At 41.5% G+C, this 26,037-nt stretch overlaps 1 protein-coding gene across 3 annotated transcripts in view; it reads left to right on the top strand.

The window, feature by feature from the left end:
- DTX3L (deltex E3 ubiquitin ligase 3L) overlaps positions 1–26,037 on the top strand; it is a 171,987-nt gene that overhangs the window by 2,788 nt on the left and 143,162 nt on the right. The window contains exons 3-5 of one of the 3 annotated variants that reach the window (XR_007477619.1): positions 497–2,032; positions 2,459–2,676; positions 3,519–4,579. Coding sequence is in view for 1 of the 3 variants with exons in the window: in XM_004278565.4 (XP_004278613.2) it covers positions 497–2,032; positions 2,459–2,676; positions 3,519–3,588 (1,824 nt within the window). In the remaining 2 variants the exon portion in view is untranslated. Of the gene's footprint in view, positions 1–496; positions 2,033–2,458; positions 2,947–3,518; positions 5,816–26,037 lie in introns of those variants that run through there. The other 2 variants (XR_004476123.2, XM_004278565.4) reach the window with 2 other exon arrangements.

Raw genomic sequence — 26,037 nt, 5'->3', positions numbered from 1 at the left:
AAAGAGAAAAAAAAGAAAGAAGGACGAGGGCAGAAGAGAAAAAACAATAATAGGAAAAAACACCATCCTCAGATTTATGGCTCCCTCCCAGGCTCACACTCTTCAGTGAGAGACACAGCAATTTACCCAGAAAGTCGAACAAAGTGCCTTCCCTCTGCCCTACTCCCCAAGGTCAAAGCAAGAGTGGCAGCTCTAGAATCCGGACTTCCTGTCCATGGAACTTTTAAAAATGTTAGTGCCCGGGCTCTACATTTACATCAGAATCTCTGGAGATGTGCTTGGGCCTTGGGTGTTTTTGTTGTTTTTTTTTTCTCCCCAGGCCATTCTAATATACAGACAGGGCTGGGTGCCTCTGGGTTGTAATACATTGCATGCTTTGCAAAAAGGATTGGAAAGAAGTCACAGCGGTTATTTCTCTAGTCTCTAGACATTCTCCTGAGAGGAGCGTAGACCTGGATGTCTAATAGATTTTATTTGTTCCCTTTTAAAATTTCAGATCTTTCTTACTGTCACAGCTGAACTGAACTGTCACCTGTTCTCTAAAGAGCAGAGGGAACACATCGCCATTCTCTGCCCCAGTGTCGAGCGAGTGAAAGGCCATGAAGGAATTGAGAAAGTGCGTGGTGACTTCAGAGATATTGAAAAAATACATGGCTTCTTGAGTGAACAACTCCTGGAAAAGGAGCAGAAACGAGAATCTTCCCCTTTGACAACAGAGAGGGAGCCACTCCATCAGCAGGACGGGAACAGCTGTGTTTCTCCCTCTGAACCAAAAACCAGGTCGGAAGAAAAAAGCAACCGTTTTGAAGTTCCCTTGGCTTTCTTTGAATACTTCAAATACACCTGCCCTGATAAAATATACTCAATAGAGAAAATGTTTGGTATAAAAATTAAAACTCAGAAGAGTTCTCCGAATATGGTCTGTTTAGACATCACCTCAAGTCAATCAGGTAACCTCGAAGCAGCTTGCGAGTCTTTTGTCAGAGAATTTCAGAAGCGTGTGAAGACTCTGAAGCAGGAATGTGTTACTCTGGCAGACAGTAAGCAGGCACACAAAATCAGGCAGGAATTAAGTCACCAGTTTACAAGGCTCCTTATAAAGGAGAAAGGAGGAGAATTAACTCTCCTTGGGACCACATATGACATTGCAGCTGCCAAACGTTTTCTTGCCTCAGAAATCTCTGAAAGTCTTGTCGAGGCACCTGTGAAAATATCGACTCCCAAGCACATGATGAATGGAATTGAGGTTGACACTGCTCACTATAAGCTTTTAGAAGCAGAGTTACTCCAGGAGATATCACAGATCGAAAAGAAGTACGACACTCAAAGTAAGGTTTTGGAAACAAGTCAGAAAACCTACATTCTATTTGAACCTAAAACCAAGGAGTTAGATCTATCTGTGCATGCGTATTCAAGTTTCATTGATGCCTATCAACATGTCTCAGGTCAGATTATGAGAGAAGTTCTTTGGCTGAAACTTTTGGGCAAGGAGAGAAAGCACTTACATGGGACCAAGTTCTCTGATGACTTTCGAAAAAGGCATCCAGGTGTAGACTTTGTGCTAAATCAAGAGTCAGTGACTTTGATTGGGTTGCCAGATCACCTTACAAAGGCAAAACAGTATGTCTTAAACAGAGGGGGAACGTCTCCATTAGCTAGAGAGAAATGGAATGAAACACCCACGGACACGGATAGTAATGATTCAAAAACAGCTTCACCAACATTGCAGCGCTCTACCAGTTCTGAGGTGTCAGAAGTGGACAAGGAAAAGGACATATGTACCATCTGTTTGAACACCATTAGTAACAGACAAGTGCTCCCAAAGTGCAAGCATGATTTCTGCAGCCCTTGTATCAACAAAGCCTTGTCATATAAGCCAGTCTGTCCTTTGTGCCAGACTTCCTATGGCGTCCAGAAAGGGAATCAGCCAGACGGAAACATGAATGTCATTTTCAAAAGAGACTCACTTCCAGGTTATGAATCCCATGGCACCATTGTGATTACTTACAGAATTGAAGGAGGCATACAAACAGTAAGTGTTTCTGAGGTCCATGGGTTTCTTTCCAGTGTGCTGGGATCACCAGAGCAACGGGGACTGTTCTGTTACCAATTAGACAGTGGATTTCCCAGGTAGTTACCTCCATGGTCATATGCAAGGATTTTAAATGCTGATAACGGTAACAATGTTTACTTATAATTTAGGTATCTTTTGTGTCTGTTAAGGCAGAGAAAGGGTGGGTGGTGATTGTGCGCTGGAGTGGGGGAAGTCAGGAAGGTGGATAGTGTTCCCAGCATGAACTTGGGGAAAGAGGAGAAATATGAATTATATGGGGAACGTGAGCAAACCTTGAATACTTTTGTTGATTTTTGTTTGTTCTATATGCATATGAACACATCTACACATCTAGTAAAATTCTGACACAATGTTTTCATGTGACATTTTCTTGCCTTCATATAGAAAGAGCACCCAAACCCAGGAAAGAGATTTTCTGGAATATGTCGAACTGCATACTTGCCTGATAACGAGGAAGGAAGAGAGGTTTTGCAGCTGCTTCATAGGGCCTTTGACCAAAAACTGATTTTCACAGTGGGAGACTCTCGAGTATTAGGAGTCGCAGATGTCATTACGTGGAATGATATCCACCACAAAACGTCCAGGTGTGGGGGACCAGAAAGGTGAGAAGCTTTTGAAACAGAATGGCTGCTAAACAGAATTTAGAGGTCGTAAAACATGGCAATTTGAGGATGTGACTGCAAGGAGACAGTTTCTAGCAGTGGGATTGGATGCAGTGTTTTGACAGATGCTCATCTGGGGTGATAATCTCAAAGACAGAAAGATTGCTTCCTATGACCTTCTACCCTCCCAACCACAAAGCGTCATACAGTTAATAAATTTTGCATCAGTGGGCAGCAGATCTTCAGAATCCAAGATGAATGGTATCTAAGGTGATTTAATTTGGGGTTTCATGTCTATTTGAAGGGTAGATCCTAGGAATGTTATTTACTTCGTCTTCTTTTAAGATCACCCTTTCTTCTACCCTCCCCTCCCATGAGTCCATAGAGATCCTAAATTCACTTGGCTAACAGAACTCTAGAAAAAGTCTTACTTAATGGGGATGGAAGTTGTATTATGGGCAATCCAATTGCTGTTTATGAAATTCAGATAGAATACCTCAGACCCTTAATATTCAAAAGGGAATACATCTTAAGACTTAATTTCCCAAATTTGAAAATCTTCCTGTAGCAAAATGATTACCGTCCCTAAAAATATAGTATATTATAACTTTATAAGAGTCATTGCTTACCATGAGCTGAAAATTAAAGTCTTGTTGGAATGCAGATCCTGGGCAGACAGCTAGGCCTGCTCACTAGCGAAATGACTCACAGCAGCGCACTTACAAATCAGCCTTCAGGATTGCTTGTGAATACTTGCAACACTGAAGGCTAATGCCAGGGACCTACTGTACAGATTCTTTAAAACCATCTGTGATGAAGCTAAGGGCCTTTTTCTTCTGCAGGTATGGCTACCCTGATCCTGGCTATCTGAAACGCGTCAAACAGGAGCTGAAGGATAAAGGAATTGAGTAAGAAGAGTATTGGAAGGATAAGTTGAGCCAAGCTTGCAAAAGGCACAGTTGAAGAAGCAGAGTAAATTCTAATCTAAATCCTTATGTAAAAACACCTTTAAAACTGTTTCATCTCAAGAAGTGGTTTGTGGGGAATTCCCTGGCGGTACAGGGGTTAGGACTCCGAGCGCTTCCACTGCAGGGGGCACAGGTTCGATCCTGCGGTTGGGGAACTAAAATCCTGGCTGCACAGCCAGAAGAAAAAAAAAAAAGAAGTGCTTTGTGTAAGAGTAAGAATCTGCTGGTCTGTCATTTCTGGAGTGTTACATTTTCTGGAAGATCTGTGTAATCTTGCTGCAGAGGTAGTGTGCCTCATTCTCGTGTCATCTTTGTGGAGGCTAGAGGGGTGGAGTTCTGTGGATCTGAAATCATCTTCTGTGTTGTTCAGCTGAAGTTCCAGCTGTCAGTGGATCCTCCTTTTATTGCCATCTCTCGGGTAGTCCCTCAGTTTTGTCTGTTTGCTCTTTGATCCCTACCCTAAAAGTAAAACCTTAATGTGAAGGGTGGTCGGGTGGGAGGAAGGCTTTGGTTATGGAAAATTAGAGACCTACGTTAACCTCCCTGCACCATGGCCAGAGGAGTGGCCAGGACAGAGACTGAGCAACCTTGGTAATAAAGGGAATAAGGCTATTATTTTTGACAACACAGAGCCTGGTGACCAGTTGGTGCTTAATAAATGTTTGCTGCCTGACTCAAGTTGCTAGTAACCCCGCAGAGAAACATGTTCCCTAAATCTTTGGCAGAGGCAGGAGTAAGGAAGACAGCTCTGGAGTCCTCACCACTTATTTGGGAAACGGAGTTTCTTACTCCAGAACTCATGACCTCTGAACTCTGACCGGCCTCTAACTTTGTCCTTGCTCCCTGCTGATTCCTATAACCTGCCATATGGTGTGCACTTCCCCTGCCCTAGTAATGCTACCCATCTCTGAACATTTTTCCCTCTGGATATAACTGTACTTTTTCTTTTTTTTTTTGCGGTACGCGGGCCTCTCACTGTTGTGGCCTCTCCCGTTGCGGAGCGCAGGCTCAGCGGCCATGGCTCACGGGCCCAGCCGCTCCGTGGCATGTGGGATCTTCCCGGACCGGGGCACAAATCCGTGTCCCCTGCATCAGCAGGCGGACTCTCAACCACTGCGCCACCAGGGAAGCCCTATTGTACTTTTATGTATACCCCGCTTGCAGTTTTAACAGATAAATCACAGGAATCTCCATAGACTCTCATGAGAAAAATGAGAAAAAACCCTTTTCCTCCCTTTTGCTAAGTCCTACCACGTCATGCTTTCTCCCTTAAAATACGTCTCCCTAAAATTGTCTGGACAGAGAAAAGGCTAGAGTCGTGCCTACCATAAGGAATACGGACATGTCAAATTTACTTTTAAATGGTTCCTCAAGTCAGAAGAAAGTTTTAATAGCAAACTATCTCGTTATCCATGTCCCAGCCTCTCTCCAAAAATGATGAAAGAGATGTCATTTTCTTTTCCTAAAGATACGTGTACACACAGTTTTTTTGGTCAGACAGTAATAGTTAATATTGTATACTTATTTTGTCCCCTTTATGAGAGCTTTATATCTGTGTGATTGATACTGTTGGCATCCCCGTTTCATAACTGAGAAAACATGTACAGAGAGGATAAGTACCTTGACAAAGATCACATAATTAATAAGCAGAAGTTCTGGGATTCGAAGGAGTTAGTCTGGCTCCAAGGCTTCTGTGCCCTAGAGCTGTATAGTCTCCTACAGGGGTCTTTTCCTCCAAGGAGGAGGCTGAGGACTCCCCATTATTCTGAGCTTCTCTCAGAAATGGATTCCTGCACAGTGCTCAAAGCAGATTTCCTCTGAGGAATTCCTGTTTGAAGAACTTAAAAACCCAGAATCTTTTTCTTTGTCCAGAGAGTTGAGGAAGTTTAAGGTAAATGATATGTTTTTTTTTAAAAAATCAGATTAGACATTTAGTTTTTGGTGATTCATTAAAGTCTTAGAGTTATGATTGTTTTGTATCTATGGATATTTTAGCTAAATTTGCTTCAAAAAAGCAAAAGTTTGGTCCCTGCTAAGGTCTGGATCCTTGATTGCAACGTGTACGCAAGTTTCCTAGTGTGGTTGGTGAGCCTTCGGATTACTGCTCTTGCTCTGTGGAAGGTATTATCATTGATATCTGCTAAAATAAAGTTATATCCATTTTAGGAACAGATTGCGTTCCTTCCCACTTCTTTTTCCTTAGGTTTAGATTCTGGGTGTTTCCTACAATACATACAGTGTACAACATACCATGTGGGCAGATGTCTTTGCTTGATTTTGTGTGTAGCTTTTGCTAAATAGTATCACAATAGAACTTTACTGTTGACTTCCCTGCTGCCACGTTCAGCTGTAAAAATCACATTTCTTAGTATTTTTCCTCCTTAACACATAGGTTACTACAAAGGTAAAGGTAGGCTGCAGGTTTCATCACTTCTCTCCTTCTACATAATAACCCATCAAACTACACTTGCCCCTCCTTGCTGCAAGAGTTTTTGTTTCACCTTTCTAGCATTAGTGCTGGATTACTGAAATGGCTCACTAGGCCCCAGCAAATTAGGGCACCTTTTTCTCCAAAAAAAAAAAAAAGAGAATTACAAATAATATTGAGATATTTGATGTCTCCCTAAAGATAGTAAGTTTCTGCATCCAGTTTCAATGTGTGGGATTTTCCCCCATACATCGAAGCAATCCAACACCAGCTGAGTGTCCTACAATTCAACTCAATTCTGACACTTTCCACCTGGGGATAGCATCAGATTCCAGAGGTAAGGGCTCAGCCCCACAAGACTGCCCTCCAGTTCAGGTGCCAATTGCAAGTCCAGATTGTTCTTGTGCTTCTGACCCAATGGCTATAAAATCAGAGGTTCCCATGACCCCCTCCTTGGGTTCAAGTAATTTGCTAGAGCAGCTCACAGAACTCAGGAAACCAGGTTACTCACTAGATTACTGGTTTACTATAAAATGATATAACTCAGGAACAGTCAGATGGAAGAGATGCCTATGGGGAAAGGGCATGGAGCTTCCATGCCTTTTCCAGGTGCGCCACGAAACCGAGCAGAACCCTGTGGGGCTCTTCTGGGTATGAAAGCATTTCCGTGTCCCCCATTTCTTGTTTGTAGGAAAAAGGTTTCAGCCTCCTAGACCTTCCCTGAGTTCCAAAGGGCAGATTCAAACAGTTACTAATTAGAGGAGTGAGGGAATGCAGAAACAAAGGAAAGGCAGTCAAGAAGCAATAATGCAGCAATGGGCAGGCTCCTGGTTCCTCCTCAAGGGACATACGTAACCATCTGATACATATCTCTGTCCACAAAAATAATCAGTAAACAATTTATAATAGGAATAGAAAAGGGTTTTATCTGAGCCAAACTGAGGGCTATAGCCCAGAAGACAGCCTCTCAGATAACTCTTGAGACCTGCTCTGGAGAAGCATGGTTTTCAGCACAGTTTTATGTCTTGTCAGAACAAAGAACATCAAACAAGCCAGGGACACATTCCTTCAAGGTTTCAAAAACAAAAACAAAAAAACCCCCAAAAACATCAGGACGTACACAGCAAGTAGTATGGCCTTCGCACCTGGGAAGGTGTTCTCCTCATCAAAGGAGTACCAGCATTGGCATCCCAGGAAGGGAGGCATTTAATCTTTATTTTTAACATGGACATTCTTTACTTCTGGTCAATGCACCCTTTTCTTTAATAATTAAAGCAGATGTACAGTGTATGTTTGATAGGCCACAAACTGGCTATTCTAGTTAGCATAAAATTCAAGTTAACTCATGCATAAGCCAGAATGACTTCCCTTTACCTCAACATGTGAAAATTTCTTTTATCATCTCTGAGTTCTTCTACAGGAACTAAGGTCCCCACCCAGGTGGAGGATGGTAACTTCAGGCTGAAAACAAGCATGTGGACTTCAGACTGGGTGGAACCAGACAGCTGATGATTGAGATTCCAGGAACACCACCCAGTTACCTCCCCACCAAACCATCAGAGGGAGGTCACACACCCTGCAGCTCTCTCCCCAACCCAATTTTGCCTATAAAAACTCTTCCCCAAAAACCATCAGGGAATTTGGGTCTTTTGAGCGTGAGCCGTCCATTCTCCTTTCTTGGCCCTGCAATAAACCTTTCTCCATTCCAAACTCCAACATTTCAGTTTGTTTGGCCTCACTGTGCATCTGGCACACGAACTTCAGTTGGACAACAGCCACTCTCCCCAAATCTCCAAGTGAATTGAAACCCAGAAGCTCTTCAAACCCTGTCCTTTTGGATTTTTATGTAGGCTTAAAAACATAGACATGACTGATTAAGTCGTTGGTCATTGGTGATTGGACTCAATCTCCAGTCCCTCTCCTCTCCCTGGACTGAAAGTTCCAACCCTCTAATCACGGTTGGTTTCTCTGGCAACCAGCCCCCAACCTTAGGTGCTTCCCAAAAGTCACCTCATTAACATAACAAAAGAACACTTTTCACTCTCAACACTGCGGAAATTTCAAGGGTTTTAGGAGCTCAGTGCCAGAAATGGGGATGAAGACCAAACATATATTCTTATTATAAATCACAACATCACAGATAGCATCAAAGCAGCCATTAGGAGAAAAACCAAACTTTTGTTGGACTTCCTTACACTTATCTTTTGGTTTGGTACTGTTTTTGCCTTGATTTCCATATGGGAGTTGGGCACTATTTCCTTTTCTATTAATTGAGACTTGCAGCCTCTAAAACACAGAGCCCTAGGCAAAGAGTAAGATGGTAACAATTTGTTGGGGAGGTGCACATCAGGTCAGTGAAGGTGAGAACAAACTAAGATAAAATGCTATGCAATACCTTGGGTTCTCACCCCTTACCCCACCCTGTGCCACTGCTTTTCAAGTTAAGATGCAAATCAAAGGAAAATTTCAATAAGCCATATACATAGAAAAGCACAAAACTATGCATCTTCACTATCTAGAGCCAGTATCCTCTTTTTCTCCACCCTGAATTCCCCTTGGGGTGCACTGTGGGGGTCAGGTGTGGGGGAAGACAGCTGCAGTGTTTGATGGCTTCAGAGCCAAAACATCCTTTCTTCACTGAAATGGCAGGTGACATTCTTTGTCCACACCCATACCCCACAAATCTATTGTCACCAGTCCTGCCTCTCCCACATTTCAAAGCTCACTGTCCAGTTGGCATCTTCCTTGTTCCCCCACCAGAATCACTGGAATGCCCCCTAAAGACTCTGTCCCCTTCCCCCTTCTTCCTCCCACCTCAAACTATCTTTTGAAAAAACAGCTCCAATTGCATCAGTCCTCTGATGAAGTGCCTTTAGTGACTCCCTGATGTCTAGAGCAGTGCTTCTCAAACCTGATCTTGTGTCAGATCACCTGGAGGGCTCAGTAAAACACAGATTGCTAAGACCCACCCCCAGAGTTTCTGACCCAGTAGATGTGAGGTTGTGCCCCCAAATCTTCATTCCTAACAAGGTCCCAGATGATGCTGATACTGCTGGTCTGGGAACCACATTTTGAGGACACTGACCTAGAAAATAAAGTTCAAACTCCACAGCATGGCCGTCAAGTATTTTTCATTCTACTTTGCTTACCTCATGTCCCTTCCTCCCCGCCAAGCCACTAATGGTCCACTCACACCAGACTACCAACTCTTCCAAACCACAGTCTATACTTTTATTCTTCTGGCCTTTGCTCTGCGCACAAGGGTGTGCTCTCACTCTCTCTTGCTCTCTCTCCCTCTCTCTTGCTCTCTCTCCCTCTCATGGCCTAGCACCTCATTCTCCTCTTACAAATCTCCTCTTCATCTCTCAAGTTCTTACTCAAATGCCACTAGTATAGAAACTTTCTTTCTAATTTGTCTCCAAATTATGAACCACCTTTTCTCTGGTTTCCTAATATATTATACATATCTCTATTAATGCAGATGTGATATCAAAATCCACTTACCCATTTTGAGTATACCATCTACATCCTGCCAGGACCTTTCAAGATACAGCAAGTAAATGTGTATTCTTTCTTTTTGCTTTTCTCTCCCCTTACTAATACACTTACCCCAGAGAGAAGGAATACGTGTCCAAATCATCTTTATAATCTTAACACGATGCCAGGGCCTTCACTACATGTTGGCTGAATGACATTAAATAATGTCAGGCCGGAGGGACACCTGATTCTATCCCTGTCTTAGGGGGCATGTAAAGGATCCAGTGTATTTTTCTGAGGATGAGTGTGTAGGGAAAGTGGGGTGGGGTAGAAATGGGTTGCCCAGCAGAAATGGGAACTAATATTGATTTTTTAAAATAAAATATGCGAGGCACTCTACAGACATTATCTCATTTAAACCTCATGACAACATCATGAAGTAGTTACAGCTCTGCCCATTGTACAGATGCAGTTGACTGAGTCTACACAACTAATGAATTATAGAGTCCAGGATTTTGACCCCAGAATTTGTCTAACAGCAACATCTGTCCCAAAAAGGTGACATAATCGTAAAACAGCTATAAGCGATTTTCATAGAAAAGAAAGCGAGGGCTTCCCTGGTGGCGCAGTGGTTGAGAGTCCGCCTGCCGATGCAGGGGACACGGGTTTGTGCCCTGGTCTGGGAAGATCCCACATGCCGCGGAGCGGCTGGGCCCGTGAGCCATGTCCGTTGCGCCTGCGCGTCCGGAGCCTGTGCTCCGCAACGGGGGAGGCCACAGCAGTGAGAGGCCTGCGTACCGGGGGGAAAAAAAAAAAAAAAAGAAAAGAAAGCAAAAGAAGATCAAGGCACAGCCTGCTGGGTGGGGCAGGGCCCGACAGTGCGGGCAGATGAGCAGAGCTGAGGAGGGCTGAGCCTGCGCCCCCGCCGCTGCTGGTCTAAGCGTCCTGGGGTGCTGGGGCCCCCGACCCTTTGAAGAACTGACCTCCAAGTTGTACCTCCTCAGCCCAAAAAGACTGAAGGCCATGAGCTAGAGTTCCGCCAGGAGCCGGGGATCCCGTCCTCTTACTGGCGCTTTTCCTCAGGTTGGATAGTGAGGGGCTCCAGGGGGGCGGGGAGGAAGGGGAGATCCTGCTGTCCCACCAGGCGTCCTGCGCACGCGCGACGCTCTGCCTCGCAGTGGGCAAATCGGTGCAGAGGCCTCGGTCCTTCTACACCTGTCTTGGGGTAGGTGCTCACCACCCTGGCTTGTCCTGGGAGAGGAGAGTTGTGCGTAGTCTCTTCCATAGCATTTTTGGTCTCTTTCCCCCAAAATTTTAAACTTTCCTTATAAGTTAGGGATATTAGTCATTTTTTGTGATGTATCCTATGAATATTTCCTCTCATTTTGTCATTTGTCTTTTGAGTTTGCTTATTGTGGCTTTTTTTTTTTGCCAGGCAAACGTTTTTTATTTTTATATAGTAAAATTTACCAATCTTTCATTTTATTGCATCTGGACTTTTAGTCACATTTTAAAAGCTTTCCCCTACATCACATGTAGGTTATAGTCTCCCCAGGCTTTTTTTTTCTATTCATAATGCTTTATTTCTTACATTTAGATCTCTGATCCATTTGAAGTTTATTCCTTAATAAACTTCCTGTGTATGTTTCCTGTATATTCCTGTGTATGTTTTGAGAAATGGATCTAATTTTATCTTTTTTTCTGAATGGGTATCCATATTTTTATCTCTGGTAATACTTAAATCCAAACAGCATTTATTAAAAAGATTATCACTGCCTCGGTAACTTGAAATACCACCTTTATATATCATATACTAGAGTTTTAGGTGTAGTTTGGCTGTTCTGGAACTTCTGTTCCACTGACTGCTCCATTGACCTGTTTATTCATCCGTTTTAGAGACGCTTTGTATATACATTAAAGTCAGGACTAGTCCCCCTACAGAGCTCTTCCATCTCAATGTTCTCCTCCATATTCTTGTGTACTTTTCTTTCCTTATGAACTTTAGGATAGGCTTCTGATTTATGACCAATGTCAAAAAAAAAAGCTCGCTGGGATTTTTATTTGAATTGCATTAAACTTGTAAATTAAATTGCAGAGAGCTGACATCTTGAGATGGTGTTGAGGTGTTCTCACCATTTCGTTTGTTCAGATCTACTTTTGTGTCTTTAAAGAGTGTTCATGCTTTTTTACATAGAAATTTCTTAAGTTTGTTTCTATATATTTTATCTTTTTTCTTGCTGTTGTAAATGAGCTTTTCTCATTCGCTATATCTTTTAACTAATTATTTAACTAATTGACTTTTCCTGTATTTCTAAAAATTAAGGTATAATTTACATACAGCAGATTCATACTGTTTAGTATATAGTTCTGTGGCTTTTGAGAAGTGTATACAATTGTGTAACAACCACAAGATAAAAAGATATAAAAGAACTTCAACACTCCCCCAGATTCCCACCAGTCCCTTTGTAATCAACCTCTTCACTCCAGGTGAGCCCCTGGCAAACACTGGTCAGATTTTGGTCCCTGTAGTTTCAGAGTGTCATATAAGTAGAACCACAGTGATCAAATAAGGTTCATTCATGTTGTAGAATGTATCAGAACTTTGTTACTTTTTATTGCCAAATAATACTCTATTGTATGGATATACCACATTTTATTTATCCATTCATTTATGATGGACATTTGGATTGTTTAATTTTTTTAATTGTTGGGGTATAGTTTTTTTACAATATCGTGTTAGTTTCTACTGTACAGTGGAGTTCCCTGTGCTATACAGCAGGTTCTCATTAGTTATCTATTTTATACATATATGTATCTATTTTATACATATATACATATATATGTCAATCCCAATCTCCCAGTTCATCCCACCTCCCCTTTCCCCCCTTGGTGTCCATACGTTTGTTCGCTATGTCTGTGTCTCTATTTCTGCCTTGTAAACTGGTTCATCTGTACCATTTTTCTAGATTCCACATATATGAGTTAATATACAATATTTGTTTTTCTCTTTCTGACTTTCTTCACTCTGTATGACACTCTCTAGGCCCATCCATGTCTCTACAAATGACCCAGTTTCGTTCCTTTTTATGTGGAGTAATATTCCATTGTATACATGTACCACATCTTTACCCATTCGTCTGTCGATGGGCATTTAGGTTGCTTCTATGACCTGGCTATTATTGTAAATAGTGCTGCAGTGAACACTGGGGTACATGTGTCTTTTTGAATTATGGTTTTCTCTGGGTATATGCCCAGTAGTGGGATTGCTGGGTCATATGGTAATTCTATTTTTAGTTTTTTAAGGAACCTCCATACTGTTCTCCATAGTGGCTGTATCAATTTACATTCCCACCAACAGTGCAAGAGGGTTCCCTTTTCTCCACACCCTCTCCAGCATTTATTGTTTGTAGATTTTTTTTGATGATGGCCATTCTCACCGGTGTGAGGTGATACCTCATTGTAGTTTTGATTTGCATTTCTCTAATAATTAGTGATGTTGAGCATCTTTTCATGTGCCTCTTGGCCATCTATCTTCTTTGGAGAAATATCTATTTAGATCTTCCACCCATTTTTTGATTGGGTTGTTTGTTTTTTTGATATAAGCTGCATGAGCTATTTGTATATTTTGGAGATGATGGATTGTTTAATTTTTGACTGTTGTGAATAAAGCTTCTATGAATATTTGTTGTCTCAGTCAGCTTGGGCTGCTATGACAAATACCATGGACTGAGTGGTTGAAAAAACAAACATTAATTTCTTACAGTTCTGGAGGCTGGAAATCTGAGGTCAGGATGCCAGCATGATTGGGTTCTTCATGAGAGCCCTTTCCCTGATTTGTAGATGACCCCTTCTTGCTATTTCCTCACATAGTGGAGAGAGAGAAAGAGAGAGACAGAGAGATCTGTTCTCTTCATCTTCACATAAGGGCACTAATCCCATCGGGGGCTCTATCCTCATTATGTCATCTAAACCTAATTACCTCCCATCTGACCCCAACTTCAAATACCATCACATTGAAGATTAGGGCTTTATGAATTTTGGAGGGACACAAAGAGTTTGTCTATAGCATACGTGTACAAGCTTTTGTGTGGACATATGTTTCACTCTTGAATATGTACCTACTTGGGAGTGAAATTTGTGGATCATGTAGTAAACTCTAACTTTCTGAGGGACTGCAAAACTGTTTTACTAAGTGGTTGTATCATTTAATATCTCATCAGCAACGTATGAGTGTTGCACTTTCTCCACATCCTAGATAACACTTATTATTGTCTGCCTTTTTTGATTTAGTTATCCTGGTAGGTGTGAAGTGGCATGGTGGGTTTTTTTTTTAATATATATCTCAATTAGAAACTTTTTTGGTTTTAAAATATAAGAAGATACAATGAAAATGTTTAAGATGAAATGAACTTATTTCTAACTGAGTTGGATTAGACTGTGACAGACCAGCCCTCATACCTAAAACAGCCAGAAAATTGACACAAAATAGAGAAATCATCTATTTTCAGGCAGAGGAGAGCTGCTGAGTCAACGAGAGAGAACCGGAGGGGCTGAGACTCCAGAAAGGGAGAATCTTGGAGAGGGAGGGCTGACTTCTGCAGCCACTTCACCCAGGTGTTAGTTGCTGATTCTGGGCGTGGGCCCGAGGCTGATGATCCCAGGGCTCGCACCCAGGGAAGACCAGATCAGCAGAGCTGGGAGACAGATCAGCAGAGCTATGGCAGGAGATTTGGGAGGTCCCTTCAGATCATCTGTTAAATTCTGGGGATGCATGAGTCTAGAGTTCTAAAAACAGAAGCAGAAAACTTCTGCAAGCAGAACAGAGCCTTCCAAAATCTTGTACAAGGATTAGAATTCTGGACTCATCAGGGGGATTTCTGCCAAAAATCCTGAAGAGACAGGAGTAAAACTGAGGTAGACTGAGCCTTACCAGGGCTGCAACTCAGCCTCAACTCAGAACAGGACATGACATTATTGGATTCAGGTGACCAGCCACTGATTAGAAATAAAATGCTTCATAGAATTCACGTAATTTTTATTTTATGTGGAAAAATAAATGGGCAAGAACATCAGAGTATTCTAGGTTCAAAAGGAGTCATGAGAAGAACTTTTCCTAGCAGACATTAAAATCTTTTGTTTGTTTGTTTGTTTAAAAACAAGCTCTGGCCATTTTTATTAAAGAAAAATTGTGCATGATTTACCTTTCACGAGTCTGTGCGGGCATGCTTTTAATAATATCAGAATCACCTGGATCAATGATAGCCATTGTGTATCCTCTGTAGTATTTTCCACAGTGTGTGGAAATTCAATATTCAATATTCAATTCAATATTCAATTCAATTCAATATTATTGCCACTGTAGTGATGAACCCCAGTTTTGGCCAACATGGCATAATACTCTATTTCAGATTTCTTCAAGGCTGGGCAGTTGGCGAGGATGACCAGTTTCGCTTTGCCTTGTCTGATCATTTTCAAAGTCAGCTTGTACCCCAGCACATACTTTCCACTTTTCATAACGAGTTGGAGCCCAGAGTTGATTGACTCCAGTGACTTTTTCTTCTTCTTTGCAGCCACCATCTCCCTGCCTCGGGTGCGGGACACCCCCAACCAAGAGCAGCCGCCAAGATGGCCAGGGGTCGAGAAAGGAGACGTTGAAATCTGTTGGTAACCAATTTGAGACCCTTGGTATATAAGAATATCAATAAGGAGAATATTAAAAAGACCCACACCCTCCACCATACTCTCCAAAAAATTCCAGATGGATTGAAAGTTAAATGCTTAAAAATCAAAACAAATACACTCTCATGTATGTGAACAGACTAGCACTAGAGGAAATCACTTTTTGACTTTTGATGGAATAGAAATGAAAAAAGTTGGACAGGTTCATTACTTAGATAGTTTTAGCTTTGATGGAAAGTACATCAGTAAAGCTAAGATTTTAAAAATTCAGAAGAATGGAGAAATTGCACGTAAACACAAAAGTTCAATAACTGAAAAGTAGAAAGAGCTCATATAAATGGGCAAAAATACCAACTGTCCCTTAAACAAATGATTAAAAGATAGTCCCACAAGAGAAACATGATCTTAAATCATGATTTTTAAAATATTCAGTCAACCTTGTTGGTAATACTTCACCTACTGGGAAGTTTCATTTTGTACCTAAAAATGCAATTAGAAAAACTTTTGAAAAGTGATAAAACCCAAAGCCTGCAAATCTTGAGGAAAGTAGATATCATGCATTAATGATAGCAATGCAAATGGAGCCAGTCTTTCTGAAGGGCAAAATGGTACTTTATTGAAGGAATCATAAATATGCCTAACCCCCCACTAAGTAATAGAATTTATCCTGAGGAAATAATGTTTAATAAAAACCAAAAGTCTACATAAACAATGTTTATTTTATGATATTGAAACACTGAAAGAAAGCTAAGATCCTAACAACGCCAAAATATAGAAGCTAACTGTGATATATCAAAATGATATACTCTAGTGATATACTAAAAATATAAATATGATGCAGGAAATAGAAAACATTTGGTTAAATCACATTACATAAGAGGAAGAATACCAAATTGTGTATACACACCCATTATAATGGTAAAAGAACAATGAATATGTAGAGGTAAAGGAGGCAAAAGGACAGATAGAGGGGATGTTTCTAGTCGGGTTAAGATCAACAGACTTGGAGTGAATTATTCTGTAAAGTTGCTAAAATTACATTTCAGAAGAATTTAATATTGCTCTAATGAGAGCAAGATTTTCTTTGCAGGACATTGAACTGACTTACAGAAATACAGTTATTTGCTGCCTTCTTGATCGGATAGATGGAAAGATGGTGTTGTTTCCGTTTGGTTATGTGAACTTTACTGCAGCTAAAGGTCATAGGTAAATGATGATCGAGTGGCTCACCCTAGTCCAGGGGAAGAGAAATAACTTTCCTTCTACCCTTCTGAGTTCTTGGCTGAGACCCATGTAATAAAAGACAGATTAACAACAGACAGACAAACAGAAGTTTATTGCATGTATACCTCATGTATATGTGGGAGATACCCAGAGAGAATGAATAACTACCCGAGGTGGTTTAGAATCCAGACTTAAATACCATCTTAATAGGGAAAGAGGAGGGGGATGTAGATCTCTTAGGTGAGAGTAAATGAATTTTAGGAAAAATGAAGGGCCCTTAGAAGGATAGATGAATGGTATCATAGTTTGTGACAAAGTGTGTCTAGGTGAGGTGTTAACTTCCAGTACCCTCTCCTGCAAAAAGAGTTGATCACCCCTGGCTGATGAAACTTCTGGGGGGTGTGGGGTTGGGTGTGGGTGGACTTATGACAACCGAGTTCCTTTTGGAGGATCTGTCTTTAGGCAGATAAGGGGAATCAGAGAAAGCCTCTCTGCATTCGCTGTTTTATATGTGCCTACAGCTCAAAATAATCAAGATACCAAAGCAGGATGTTTTAGGGGTGGCACACCTTGAACTCCTACAGTCATATTTTGGGGTGGCATATTCTGCAGCCCTTTAGTTCAACTAAGACTGTTAGCAAAAAAGGAATGTTTCCTAGTAAATGAGCAGAAAGGAACTCTTAGGTCTTAGCCACATGCCACAAAGTAATCTGAGAAGTGGGATGGCAGTGGGTAGAATTTTGTCCCCAAAAGGTATGTTGAAGTCCTAACCCCAACCCCATAATTGTAACATTTGGAAACAGGGTCTTTTCAGAGGTAATCAAGCTGAAAGGAGCTCATACTGCATCAGGGTGAAGCCTAATCTGATGACTAGTGTCCTTACAAGAAGATGGGCGTTTGGACACAGGCAGATGCCAGGAAGGCACTACGTGACAATGGAGCCAGAGAATGGAGTGGTGAGGCTGCCAGCCAGAGAATGCCAAGGACTGAGGGCAACCATGAGAAGCTAGGGGAGAGTCATGAAAAGCCTTCTTCCTCAGAGCCTACAGTAGGAACCAACCCTGCTGACACCCTGATTTCAGACTTCTGGCTCTAGAACTGTGAGAGAATAAATTTCTTTCCTTTTAAGCTACCCAGTTTGTGATACTTTGTTACAGCGGCCCTAGGAAATTAATACAGGGACTAAATGTGTACAGTCTAGTAGAAATACTAATTAAAACAAAAAACTGACAGCAGCTGACTACTGGCTTCCAAGGCAGTGGCAAAATCCGTGGTTCACTGTTTTTAGGAAAGCACCTTATGTGGAATCCCCATCACTGTCAGAGTCTAGGTCAGGGGTTGGTAAACTATGGTCCGCAGAACAAATCCACCCCACGGCTTGCAAGCCAAGAGTGGTATTTACATTGTTAAATGGTTTCAGAAAAAAAAATCAAAAGAGGAATAATATTTCATGGCATGTGAAAATTAAATGAAATTCAAGTTTCTGTGTCCACAGTAGTTTCATTGAAACACAGCCATACTCCTTTGTTTACATACATTCTATGGCTGCATAAGATCAAAGATGAATTTAAAAATTAACTTGCTCAGGTGTTGAAAAGGGAAGAAATCTCCCCTCCACTTTCCATTTCAGCTTTAGAAAACTTGCAATTGTTAATGCTTTCTCTGTCCCTTTGAGATGTACATAAAACTTTTGAAAGCTAAAAAAGGCCTCTGGTCAGTTTTACAACCTAAGAGTGTTTTCTCAAAGATATGGGAACCATCTCTTTGAAATGCAGTCATCAAGGAATGTGAAACTCCATCTCCCAATTTCCCTGGGAGGGTAGGAGCCTAACTTCACCAGCAACTGGCTCCAAGTTGTAACTACCTACCGGTCATAGAGATGTGAGAAGTTGTATTATTCTTTTGGATAAAGGCAATTAGCTAACACAGATGGACACCCCAATTACCAGGTGAATTTAGGATGAATTGTGTGTAACAAATGGTGTTGTCAGGGCCTCTCACTTGAGGACTAGTTATTTTTCTTGAGGCCATGCGTGTTAACGGGCTGTATCTGCCTGGCTATATATAAAGGTGAGATTTCTGTCTGTCTTCTAAATTCCTTTAGTGGATTGCCTGTGATGAGTACCACACTCTGGTTTAATACTTAATCAATAATAAAACTATTTTCTTTCTCTTCTACTTTGTGGAGAGGTCTTCTGGGTTGGCAGAAGATACGTTTTTTAATATTTCCCCAACAGTTGCTTTTGGTCCATGACAGAAGAACTGTATGGTTGTAGCAGAGACCATATGGCCTGCAAAGCCTGAAATATTTACTATCTGGCTCTTAATAGAAAAAGCTTGTTGACCCCTGGTCTAATTGACCAGGTGTATGAGCAAGATAATGAAAAAGCTGAGTTATTTAGTATCATAAAGTGAGTGGAATTTTGGGTTTGTGTGGGTTCTAAAGAGGAGCGATAGGGGCCTGGGAACATGGGGAAGGGGTGGAGGAGGAAGTGGATCTTAGGGCAAGGGGTTGCAAACCCAGATGTCTAGAGGAGCTGGAGGTTACTGTAATGAATGAAGTGGGCCAAAGGAACTTTCAATGAACAGAAGCCAGGGATCGGATGATACTGGCTACACTTACTTGATTGCTGACATGCGAGGAGGTAAACCGAACGTTGGTAACCTGTCCTGCCTTTTCCCGAGAGAAGCTGGAAATCTGAGGTTTAATGGAAACTCACACTGTTACAATGTTATCATCTAATGCAAATTTCGAAAGCAGGTCTTGGGGCAGGCTTCAGTTGGGTGGCTACCAACATTTAACTGCTGATCTAGAGAGTGGGAGAGGACCTCTCCATGTTAACACTGAGCGAGGAGATGGTTAGGTAGGAAATGGCTGATGAATTCCTGGAAATATTTATGAGTGACGTTGACCTGGAAGTTGATTCCTGCACTAAGATGTAATTAGTCCAAACCTTCAGTGAACGTGCTAGTGATGATTTGGGGGAAAAAGAGGGGATGGTGTCTCTAGCACAGGAGCAGTGTGGAAACAGGAACCAAGAAGTAGATTTCAATGTGGACTTTCTCTGGAAAATGTAGTCCACTGAAAAGAGCTATACTGGGGAGGGACTGTCCCGCAGTGCAGTGGATGGGGACTTGAGATATTTTATTTGGATACTAAGTGAAGGATAATTCAAAACAGGATCGAGAACTTGGGAACTTAGATTACCAGCACAAAATAAGCTCTAAATAAATGTTGGCTCTTGTCATTTTTCTTGTAAGTTTTCTGGAATGTACACAGAAACAGGATCACGTGGTCAGAATGCAACACCAGCTAAGAAAGAAACAAAGGAGGCTCAACTGCTTTTCTGCTCAAAAGGAGAAGGTTTGGCATATGCAGTAGCTTTAAAACATGTCAGCAGGGCTTCCCTGGTGGCGCAGTGGTTGAGAGTCTGCCTGCTGATGCAGGGGACACGGGTTCGTGCCCCGGTCCGGGAGGATCCCACATGCTGTGGAGCGGCTGGGCCTGTGGGCCATGGCCGCTGAGCCTGCGCGTCCGGAGCCTGTGCTCCACAACGGGAGAGGCCACAACAGTGAGAGGCCCGCGTACAGCAAAAAAAAAAAAAAAAAAAAGTCATCAAATTCTTATAAATACTCCTCCTGTGAGGAAGTGGAGTCTATTTCTCTCTCCTTGAATTTGAGCTGGCCTTAGTGACTCACTTCTAATGAACAGAATGCTGAGAAGTGACACTGCGTAACTTTTGAGGGCTAAGTCATAAACAGTGATACAGCATTGGTCTCTCTCTTCTCTCTTTCTCTTTCCCTCCCTGTCCCTCTCAACACGCCTTAGGAGCTGAGCTGCCGTGTTAGAAGTCCAGCTACCCTGAAGCTGCCATGCTGGAGAGGCCACGTGATGAGCCCACATATTGATGGTGGTGCCAGAGGAGCCCCAGCTGCTCCAGCCCCCAGCTGTCTGAGTTGTCCCAGTCTTGGCAACAGACACGTGTCAGGCTAAAACAGCCTTTGAGACGACTCAAGCCTCACGCATAGATTGACCACAGGCACACGAGAGAACTTGAGGGAGATTGCCTATGTGAGCCCAGAATCTGGAGAGATAATAGTAACAAGTGATTGTCATTGTTTTATATCACTATATTTGGGGGAGGGTTGTTAAACAGCAAAAGATAACTGGAATAATGTACTCAGCTCCTGCTGTGTGCCAAGAATTTTTAAAAGTTAGGTTCACTGCTGGATATAGAAAGAGAGTAATTTATACTGAAATTTCTTTACGTTCATGTCTTGATTTCACTGACAGATTACGGCAATTAGGGAAGAAGTTGATATGTAGGATAGATATTTTATTTCTTTTAATTCAGGCATAAGACTGGCCTATGGAAACAGAAAAAATTACCAAACCTCTTCCACAGAACAAAGACCTCTAGAATGTAAGGGTTGTAAGATATGCACCTTCTTGTATGTAGACTAACTCACAAGATTGTACTTTCAGACCGAAGATAATATAACATCCAAATGCCTTGAATTTGAGACTGCGAGGAGGAAGGACACTGCTGATTTCTTCAGAAGGTGCTCTGGTTGGGCTGGGAAAGACACATGGATTGAGCGGATGGCCCTTGGTCCCAGTTGCTGATCTGCCTTCATTCAATGGAATGAAAAGATGCTTTAAAATGTCCTACCCAATTACTTTATGAGCTGGCTTCTCCAGGGGTCAGCTGCTGACATAAAATGTAACATACAGGATGTTTACTAAGGAATGCCCTTGGGGTCAGCACCTGTAGAAGAAAGCTGGATTGGGCAAAGAGGTCAAGCTGCAATGCGGGCCTGAAGACAGGCTCAGTTGACCCCAAGGGGTGCTTGAGCATTAAAATGGCCCATCAAGGCTTCCCTGGTGGCGCAGTGGTTGAGGGTCCTCCTGCCAATGCGGGGGACATGGGTTCGTGCTCTGGTCCGGGAAGATCCCACATGCCGCGGAGCGGCTGGGCCCGTGAGCCATGGCCGCTGAGGCTGCGCGTCCGGAGCCTGTGCTCCGCAGCGGGAGAGGCCACAGCAGTGAGAGGCCCGCGTACCGCAAAAAAAAAAAAAAAAAAAAAAAAAAGATTAGAACTGTGGCTGAGTATGGATCATCCATTCTGTTTCTGAGTGACTTTGGACTTCAAACCTCAGGGTTCCCACCAGAGCAATGAGTTTCAAGTGGAACTGACTGAGCTATAAGAGAGGAGACTCAAGAACATGACATAGTCTCCCTGGAGTTTGGGGAATGATTTTTATGAACCTCTGAATTATTCTGAAATTTCTGGCTATGTGGCCAAATTGTGGGCAAAGTTGTGTCAACTCAAGTCTGTGAATTGAATATTTTAGTTTCTGGCTGTGAACTGCATTTTTATGACTCTCTTTTTGGCTGAGTTTGGATTTGACCACTGCTCACTGGACTTGAGGAAAATTTTTAAAGTAAAATTAGTAAAGACACAGGATTTAATAAAAACAGATTTGGATAGTGCATTGTTAAAAGTCACTTTTCCTGTACCCTATGGCTTATTTAGTTATAAAAAGCTTGTAATTCCAGGTGACCACATTATATTTCAAGTTACTGCTTTGAAGAATGTGGTTTAATCCAATTGATTTGACAGGAACATGCTTATGCAGAAAGAGTTAATTAACACAGTTATCCTTAGAAAGGCCTGCTTGTAAGGTTGATCCTGGTTGGCGTCTGATCTTTGATTTGGGGAGGGGTCTCCCAATTCCTTAACTGATAAAAAGAGTGGCTCACAGAGTGCCTGTCTGTACAGACAGCGGGATTTGTGCTGAATACCTGCTTTCCTTTAAGGAGTCGGGAATTTTGGTATGTGGTAGGTAGAGGCTGCCTGCATGATCAGCCCCAAATAAAAACCTTGGGCACTGAGTCTGTAATAGGCCCCCTAGTAGACATTTCACATGCATGGTCACAGTTCAGTGCTTGAGGAATTCAGTGCGTCTTATGTGACCCCACTGGGAGAAGACCATCTCTCCTCCAGAGTCTCCTCATGCTCTGTTCCCCACTGCTAACTTTGCTTTGTATCGTTTCACTATAATGAATCGCAACTGTTGAGTGTTTCTGTACTCTGAATCTTTTGAGTCCTCCTAGAGAATTACTGAAGCCAAGGGGTGGTATAGGGACCCCCAACACAATGTCATTGTCGTACATGTACTTAAATCATATTTTTCTCTCTGATGGTCTACACCTGTAAATTGTAGTTCTCAATTACAATTTTTCCTTAATTAAAGCCAGAAGTAGTCATATTTACTCATAAAGTTAAGTGAATGAAAACTTTGTGGTTTATATAGAAGACAAAGGATAGATTTTAAGGGCTAAAATCCACTATTAGCCATTTCCACAGAACTGATATGATCTGGGAGCAAGAGCTGGTAACCAAGATTTCCAGTGCAGCAGCTTCTTCTTCTTCTTTTCTTTCTTTCTTTTGGCCATGTCTTACAGCTTGCGGGATCTTAATTCCCTGACCAGGGATCGAACATGGGCCCCTGCGGCGAAAGCGCTGACTCCCAACCACTGGACCACCGGGGGATTCCCTCCTCTGCATTTTCTAAGGAGCCCCAGAAGGAAGCCTTCACCTCATCACTCCTCATCACCCTCTCCCTACCTTCCCCCTCAAACAAAGGATGGGATGCCGCTCAAGCAGTACTTAGTGGAAAAATTATAACATTATAACATTAATGCTTACAAAAAAAAGAGAAAGGTCCCAAGTCAATGGTACAAATTTCTATCTTAAGAAACTAGAAAAAGAAGAGCAAGTTAAACCCAAAACAAACCAAAGAAAGACAACCATAGAGATAAAAGCAGAAAACAATGCAATCAAAAATAGAGAAAGAATAGAGGAAAAAAACAGCATAATTGAAACACGTGAAGTCAGACAGTATATGATACTCTTTATATACTTATCTTTTTGTCTTATATAATCCTGAAGAAAACTTTTCCTGGCGAGTACTATTAAACTTATTTTTTAAAGTTGAGAAAACCAAGATTTATAGATTTTGATTAATTTGCCCGAGGTCACATAGCTGGTAAAATCCAGAATAACTCTTGAACCCAAGTCTGTCTGACCCAGACCTTAACCATCATATTACCCTAACTCTTAATACCTTGAAGAGGATACAAGGGTGTCTCCTCTTGTATCCTCATTTCAGGAATGACTAGCGTTTCTCTCAGTTGCTCGAAACATCTGCTGCTGACAGGTCACAGCTTCATCCCTCACTGGAAGTTCATCTGAGCCTGCAGAGAACTGCCTCCCCCAAGACTGGCTGATGTTTTCAGCTGTAGGCAACTGAATATAAAACTAAAGGGGGCTTCAACAACAAGGACGTTTACTGACTCAATAAGAAATCTGGAGGTAGGTGGTTTTAGAGCTGATTCTGTACCTCGATTATGCCCTCAAGGACCTGGGCTCTTTCTCTCTCTTCAATTTGCCATTCTCAGTGTTTCTGGCTGCAGTATCTCTCATCAGTATATCCCACCGGATAACATCCCCAAAAAAGGAGGGAACAGAGATTTCTTGTTAAGTGTCTCTACATAAGGAATGGATGGCAGACTCCCTTTGTATCTCTTTGCCTAGAACTGGATCACAGGTCGTACCTAAACCAATTCCATGAGAAGGGAACCGAGAGTCAAGTGTGTGTCTGAAGGGGCACTTCCTTTACCTCAGCACTTTGCTCCTAACAAGGAAGGAGGGACTGCCTTTGAGTAAGCGGCCAACCTACTCAAGATATCTGTAACACTTAGCAAGGACTAACCAAATTAAAGTGGTTTTAATATAAGACAAAATGGACTTTAAGACAATGAGAATTAATAAAGGAGAAAGAACAGCACTCACTAATGACAAAAAGAAACAATTCACTTGGATGATATAAAACTCTTCAACCAATATAGCCTTAAATTAAGCAAAAGCAGATAAGCAAAAAGTGGCAAAATTACAAGGGGAAATTAACAAATCACCCACCACATGAGAGACCCCATTTCCCTACACCCTCACTACCACAGCTTTGCTGTTTGGGCCACATAAGTATGATATGGTTAACCTAGCCTGTGGGTAGAACTGGACTCAGATGTAGGAGATATAAATATTCTCTGCCATGAGGAAACTGTTGATGGGAAAGATGAAGCAAAGGTAAGGCGAGTGAGAGATCCTGCTGTGAACTGTCAACAGCTGATATGATCAGCAGCTGGGGAGTGGGTTTATTACCCTGTAGAAGGGATCTGAGCAGAACATCACTGTGCAAGGGTATCATAATGTTGAGCTCTAGGGTAAGGTTGCCTGGGTTTGTATCCCAGCTTAACCTTTAACTAGTTGTGTGACATTGGGGCAAGATATTTAACCTTTTTTGTGCCCCAGTTTCCTCTTAGTAAAATGGAGGTAATATTAATTTTCTCATAAGTTTGTTGTATTAATTATTACACTTTAACATTTTAAACTACATTTGTCCTTGTTTCATGATTTTCATTACCCTTTTATTTCTTCCAGGGTAGAATTCTCAAAAGTAATGAACAGATTAATGAATGTCTTGGTGACTAATTGTCCATAGGAATGAAAGGAAGCAATCAGCTTTAAAGCCTATTTGACTAGGAGAATATTAGTGTAACAATTGTACTAAGGTGTGTGTGGGAGGAGTTGGGAGGGGCGAGAGCATACCAGCTGCTCTATCTGATAATACTACCTCTGATGTGAAAAGAGTAGTACGGTTTTGTGCTGGAGGTACAAGTCATACTGGCTCACCAGAACTGATTCTTCAATTTTCAAAAATTTTGTGAGCCAGTTATTAAAAACCATTATTTAGAATTACATTGTATAAACTTACAATAAAATGGATTATATTTTTAAAAGATTCATCACTTTCTAATTATTTCACTACACTTTACTATTATCTGTACTCTTGAGTTATTTATGTCTACTGTATGGGAGAAGTATTATACAATGGTATGCTACTGTTCATCTCTTCCCAACTCTGCATTCAGTGCTATCACACTGGGAGCTTAAAATCGGCCATGGTGAGAATATTTACACCATGGAATTGAAAAACACTACAAATCAGGGCTTAATTTATTGTTTTGTTGATTAAGACTTAAGAAAGTAATGGAGAATATGTTAATAAGGCAGACTAAATTTAAAAGTATGTCATGTCTGTAGTCATAACCTTGTAAAGGAATTATTCTTCTGGTAGTTGAAAACTATTATCCCATTCAGCAAAGAAGGAGCCCATGGCATTGACAAATAACAAATTCTGACACATGTCTTCATTGTTTCATCTTCATCTCCCTTTTTAGTGTAGACAAAAGTATCGACCAACGACCAACGTTTATATCAGAACTACCCTCATTCATCAATTGCAACCATAGATTGGCTACAAATATGAGAGTTGGGCAAACATCTTTGAAACATTCAGTGAGAATCAACTATCTGAAATTTACAATAAAGAATATTATACATTTTATTATTATTTGTAAACTATGTGCTATACAACCTTTATGTCAGTAAAATTTATAATAACATACACATAAATGTAAACTTTTTTTTTTTTCCCAGAGAGCAAGTTGTTCAATAT

This window comes from Orcinus orca, chromosome 5, assembly GCF_937001465.1.
Source record: "Orcinus orca chromosome 5, mOrcOrc1.1, whole genome shotgun sequence".
Classification (NCBI taxonomy): Eukaryota; Metazoa; Chordata; class Mammalia; order Artiodactyla; family Delphinidae; genus Orcinus; species Orcinus orca.
This window is presented reverse-complemented; position numbering and strand designations above follow the sequence as displayed.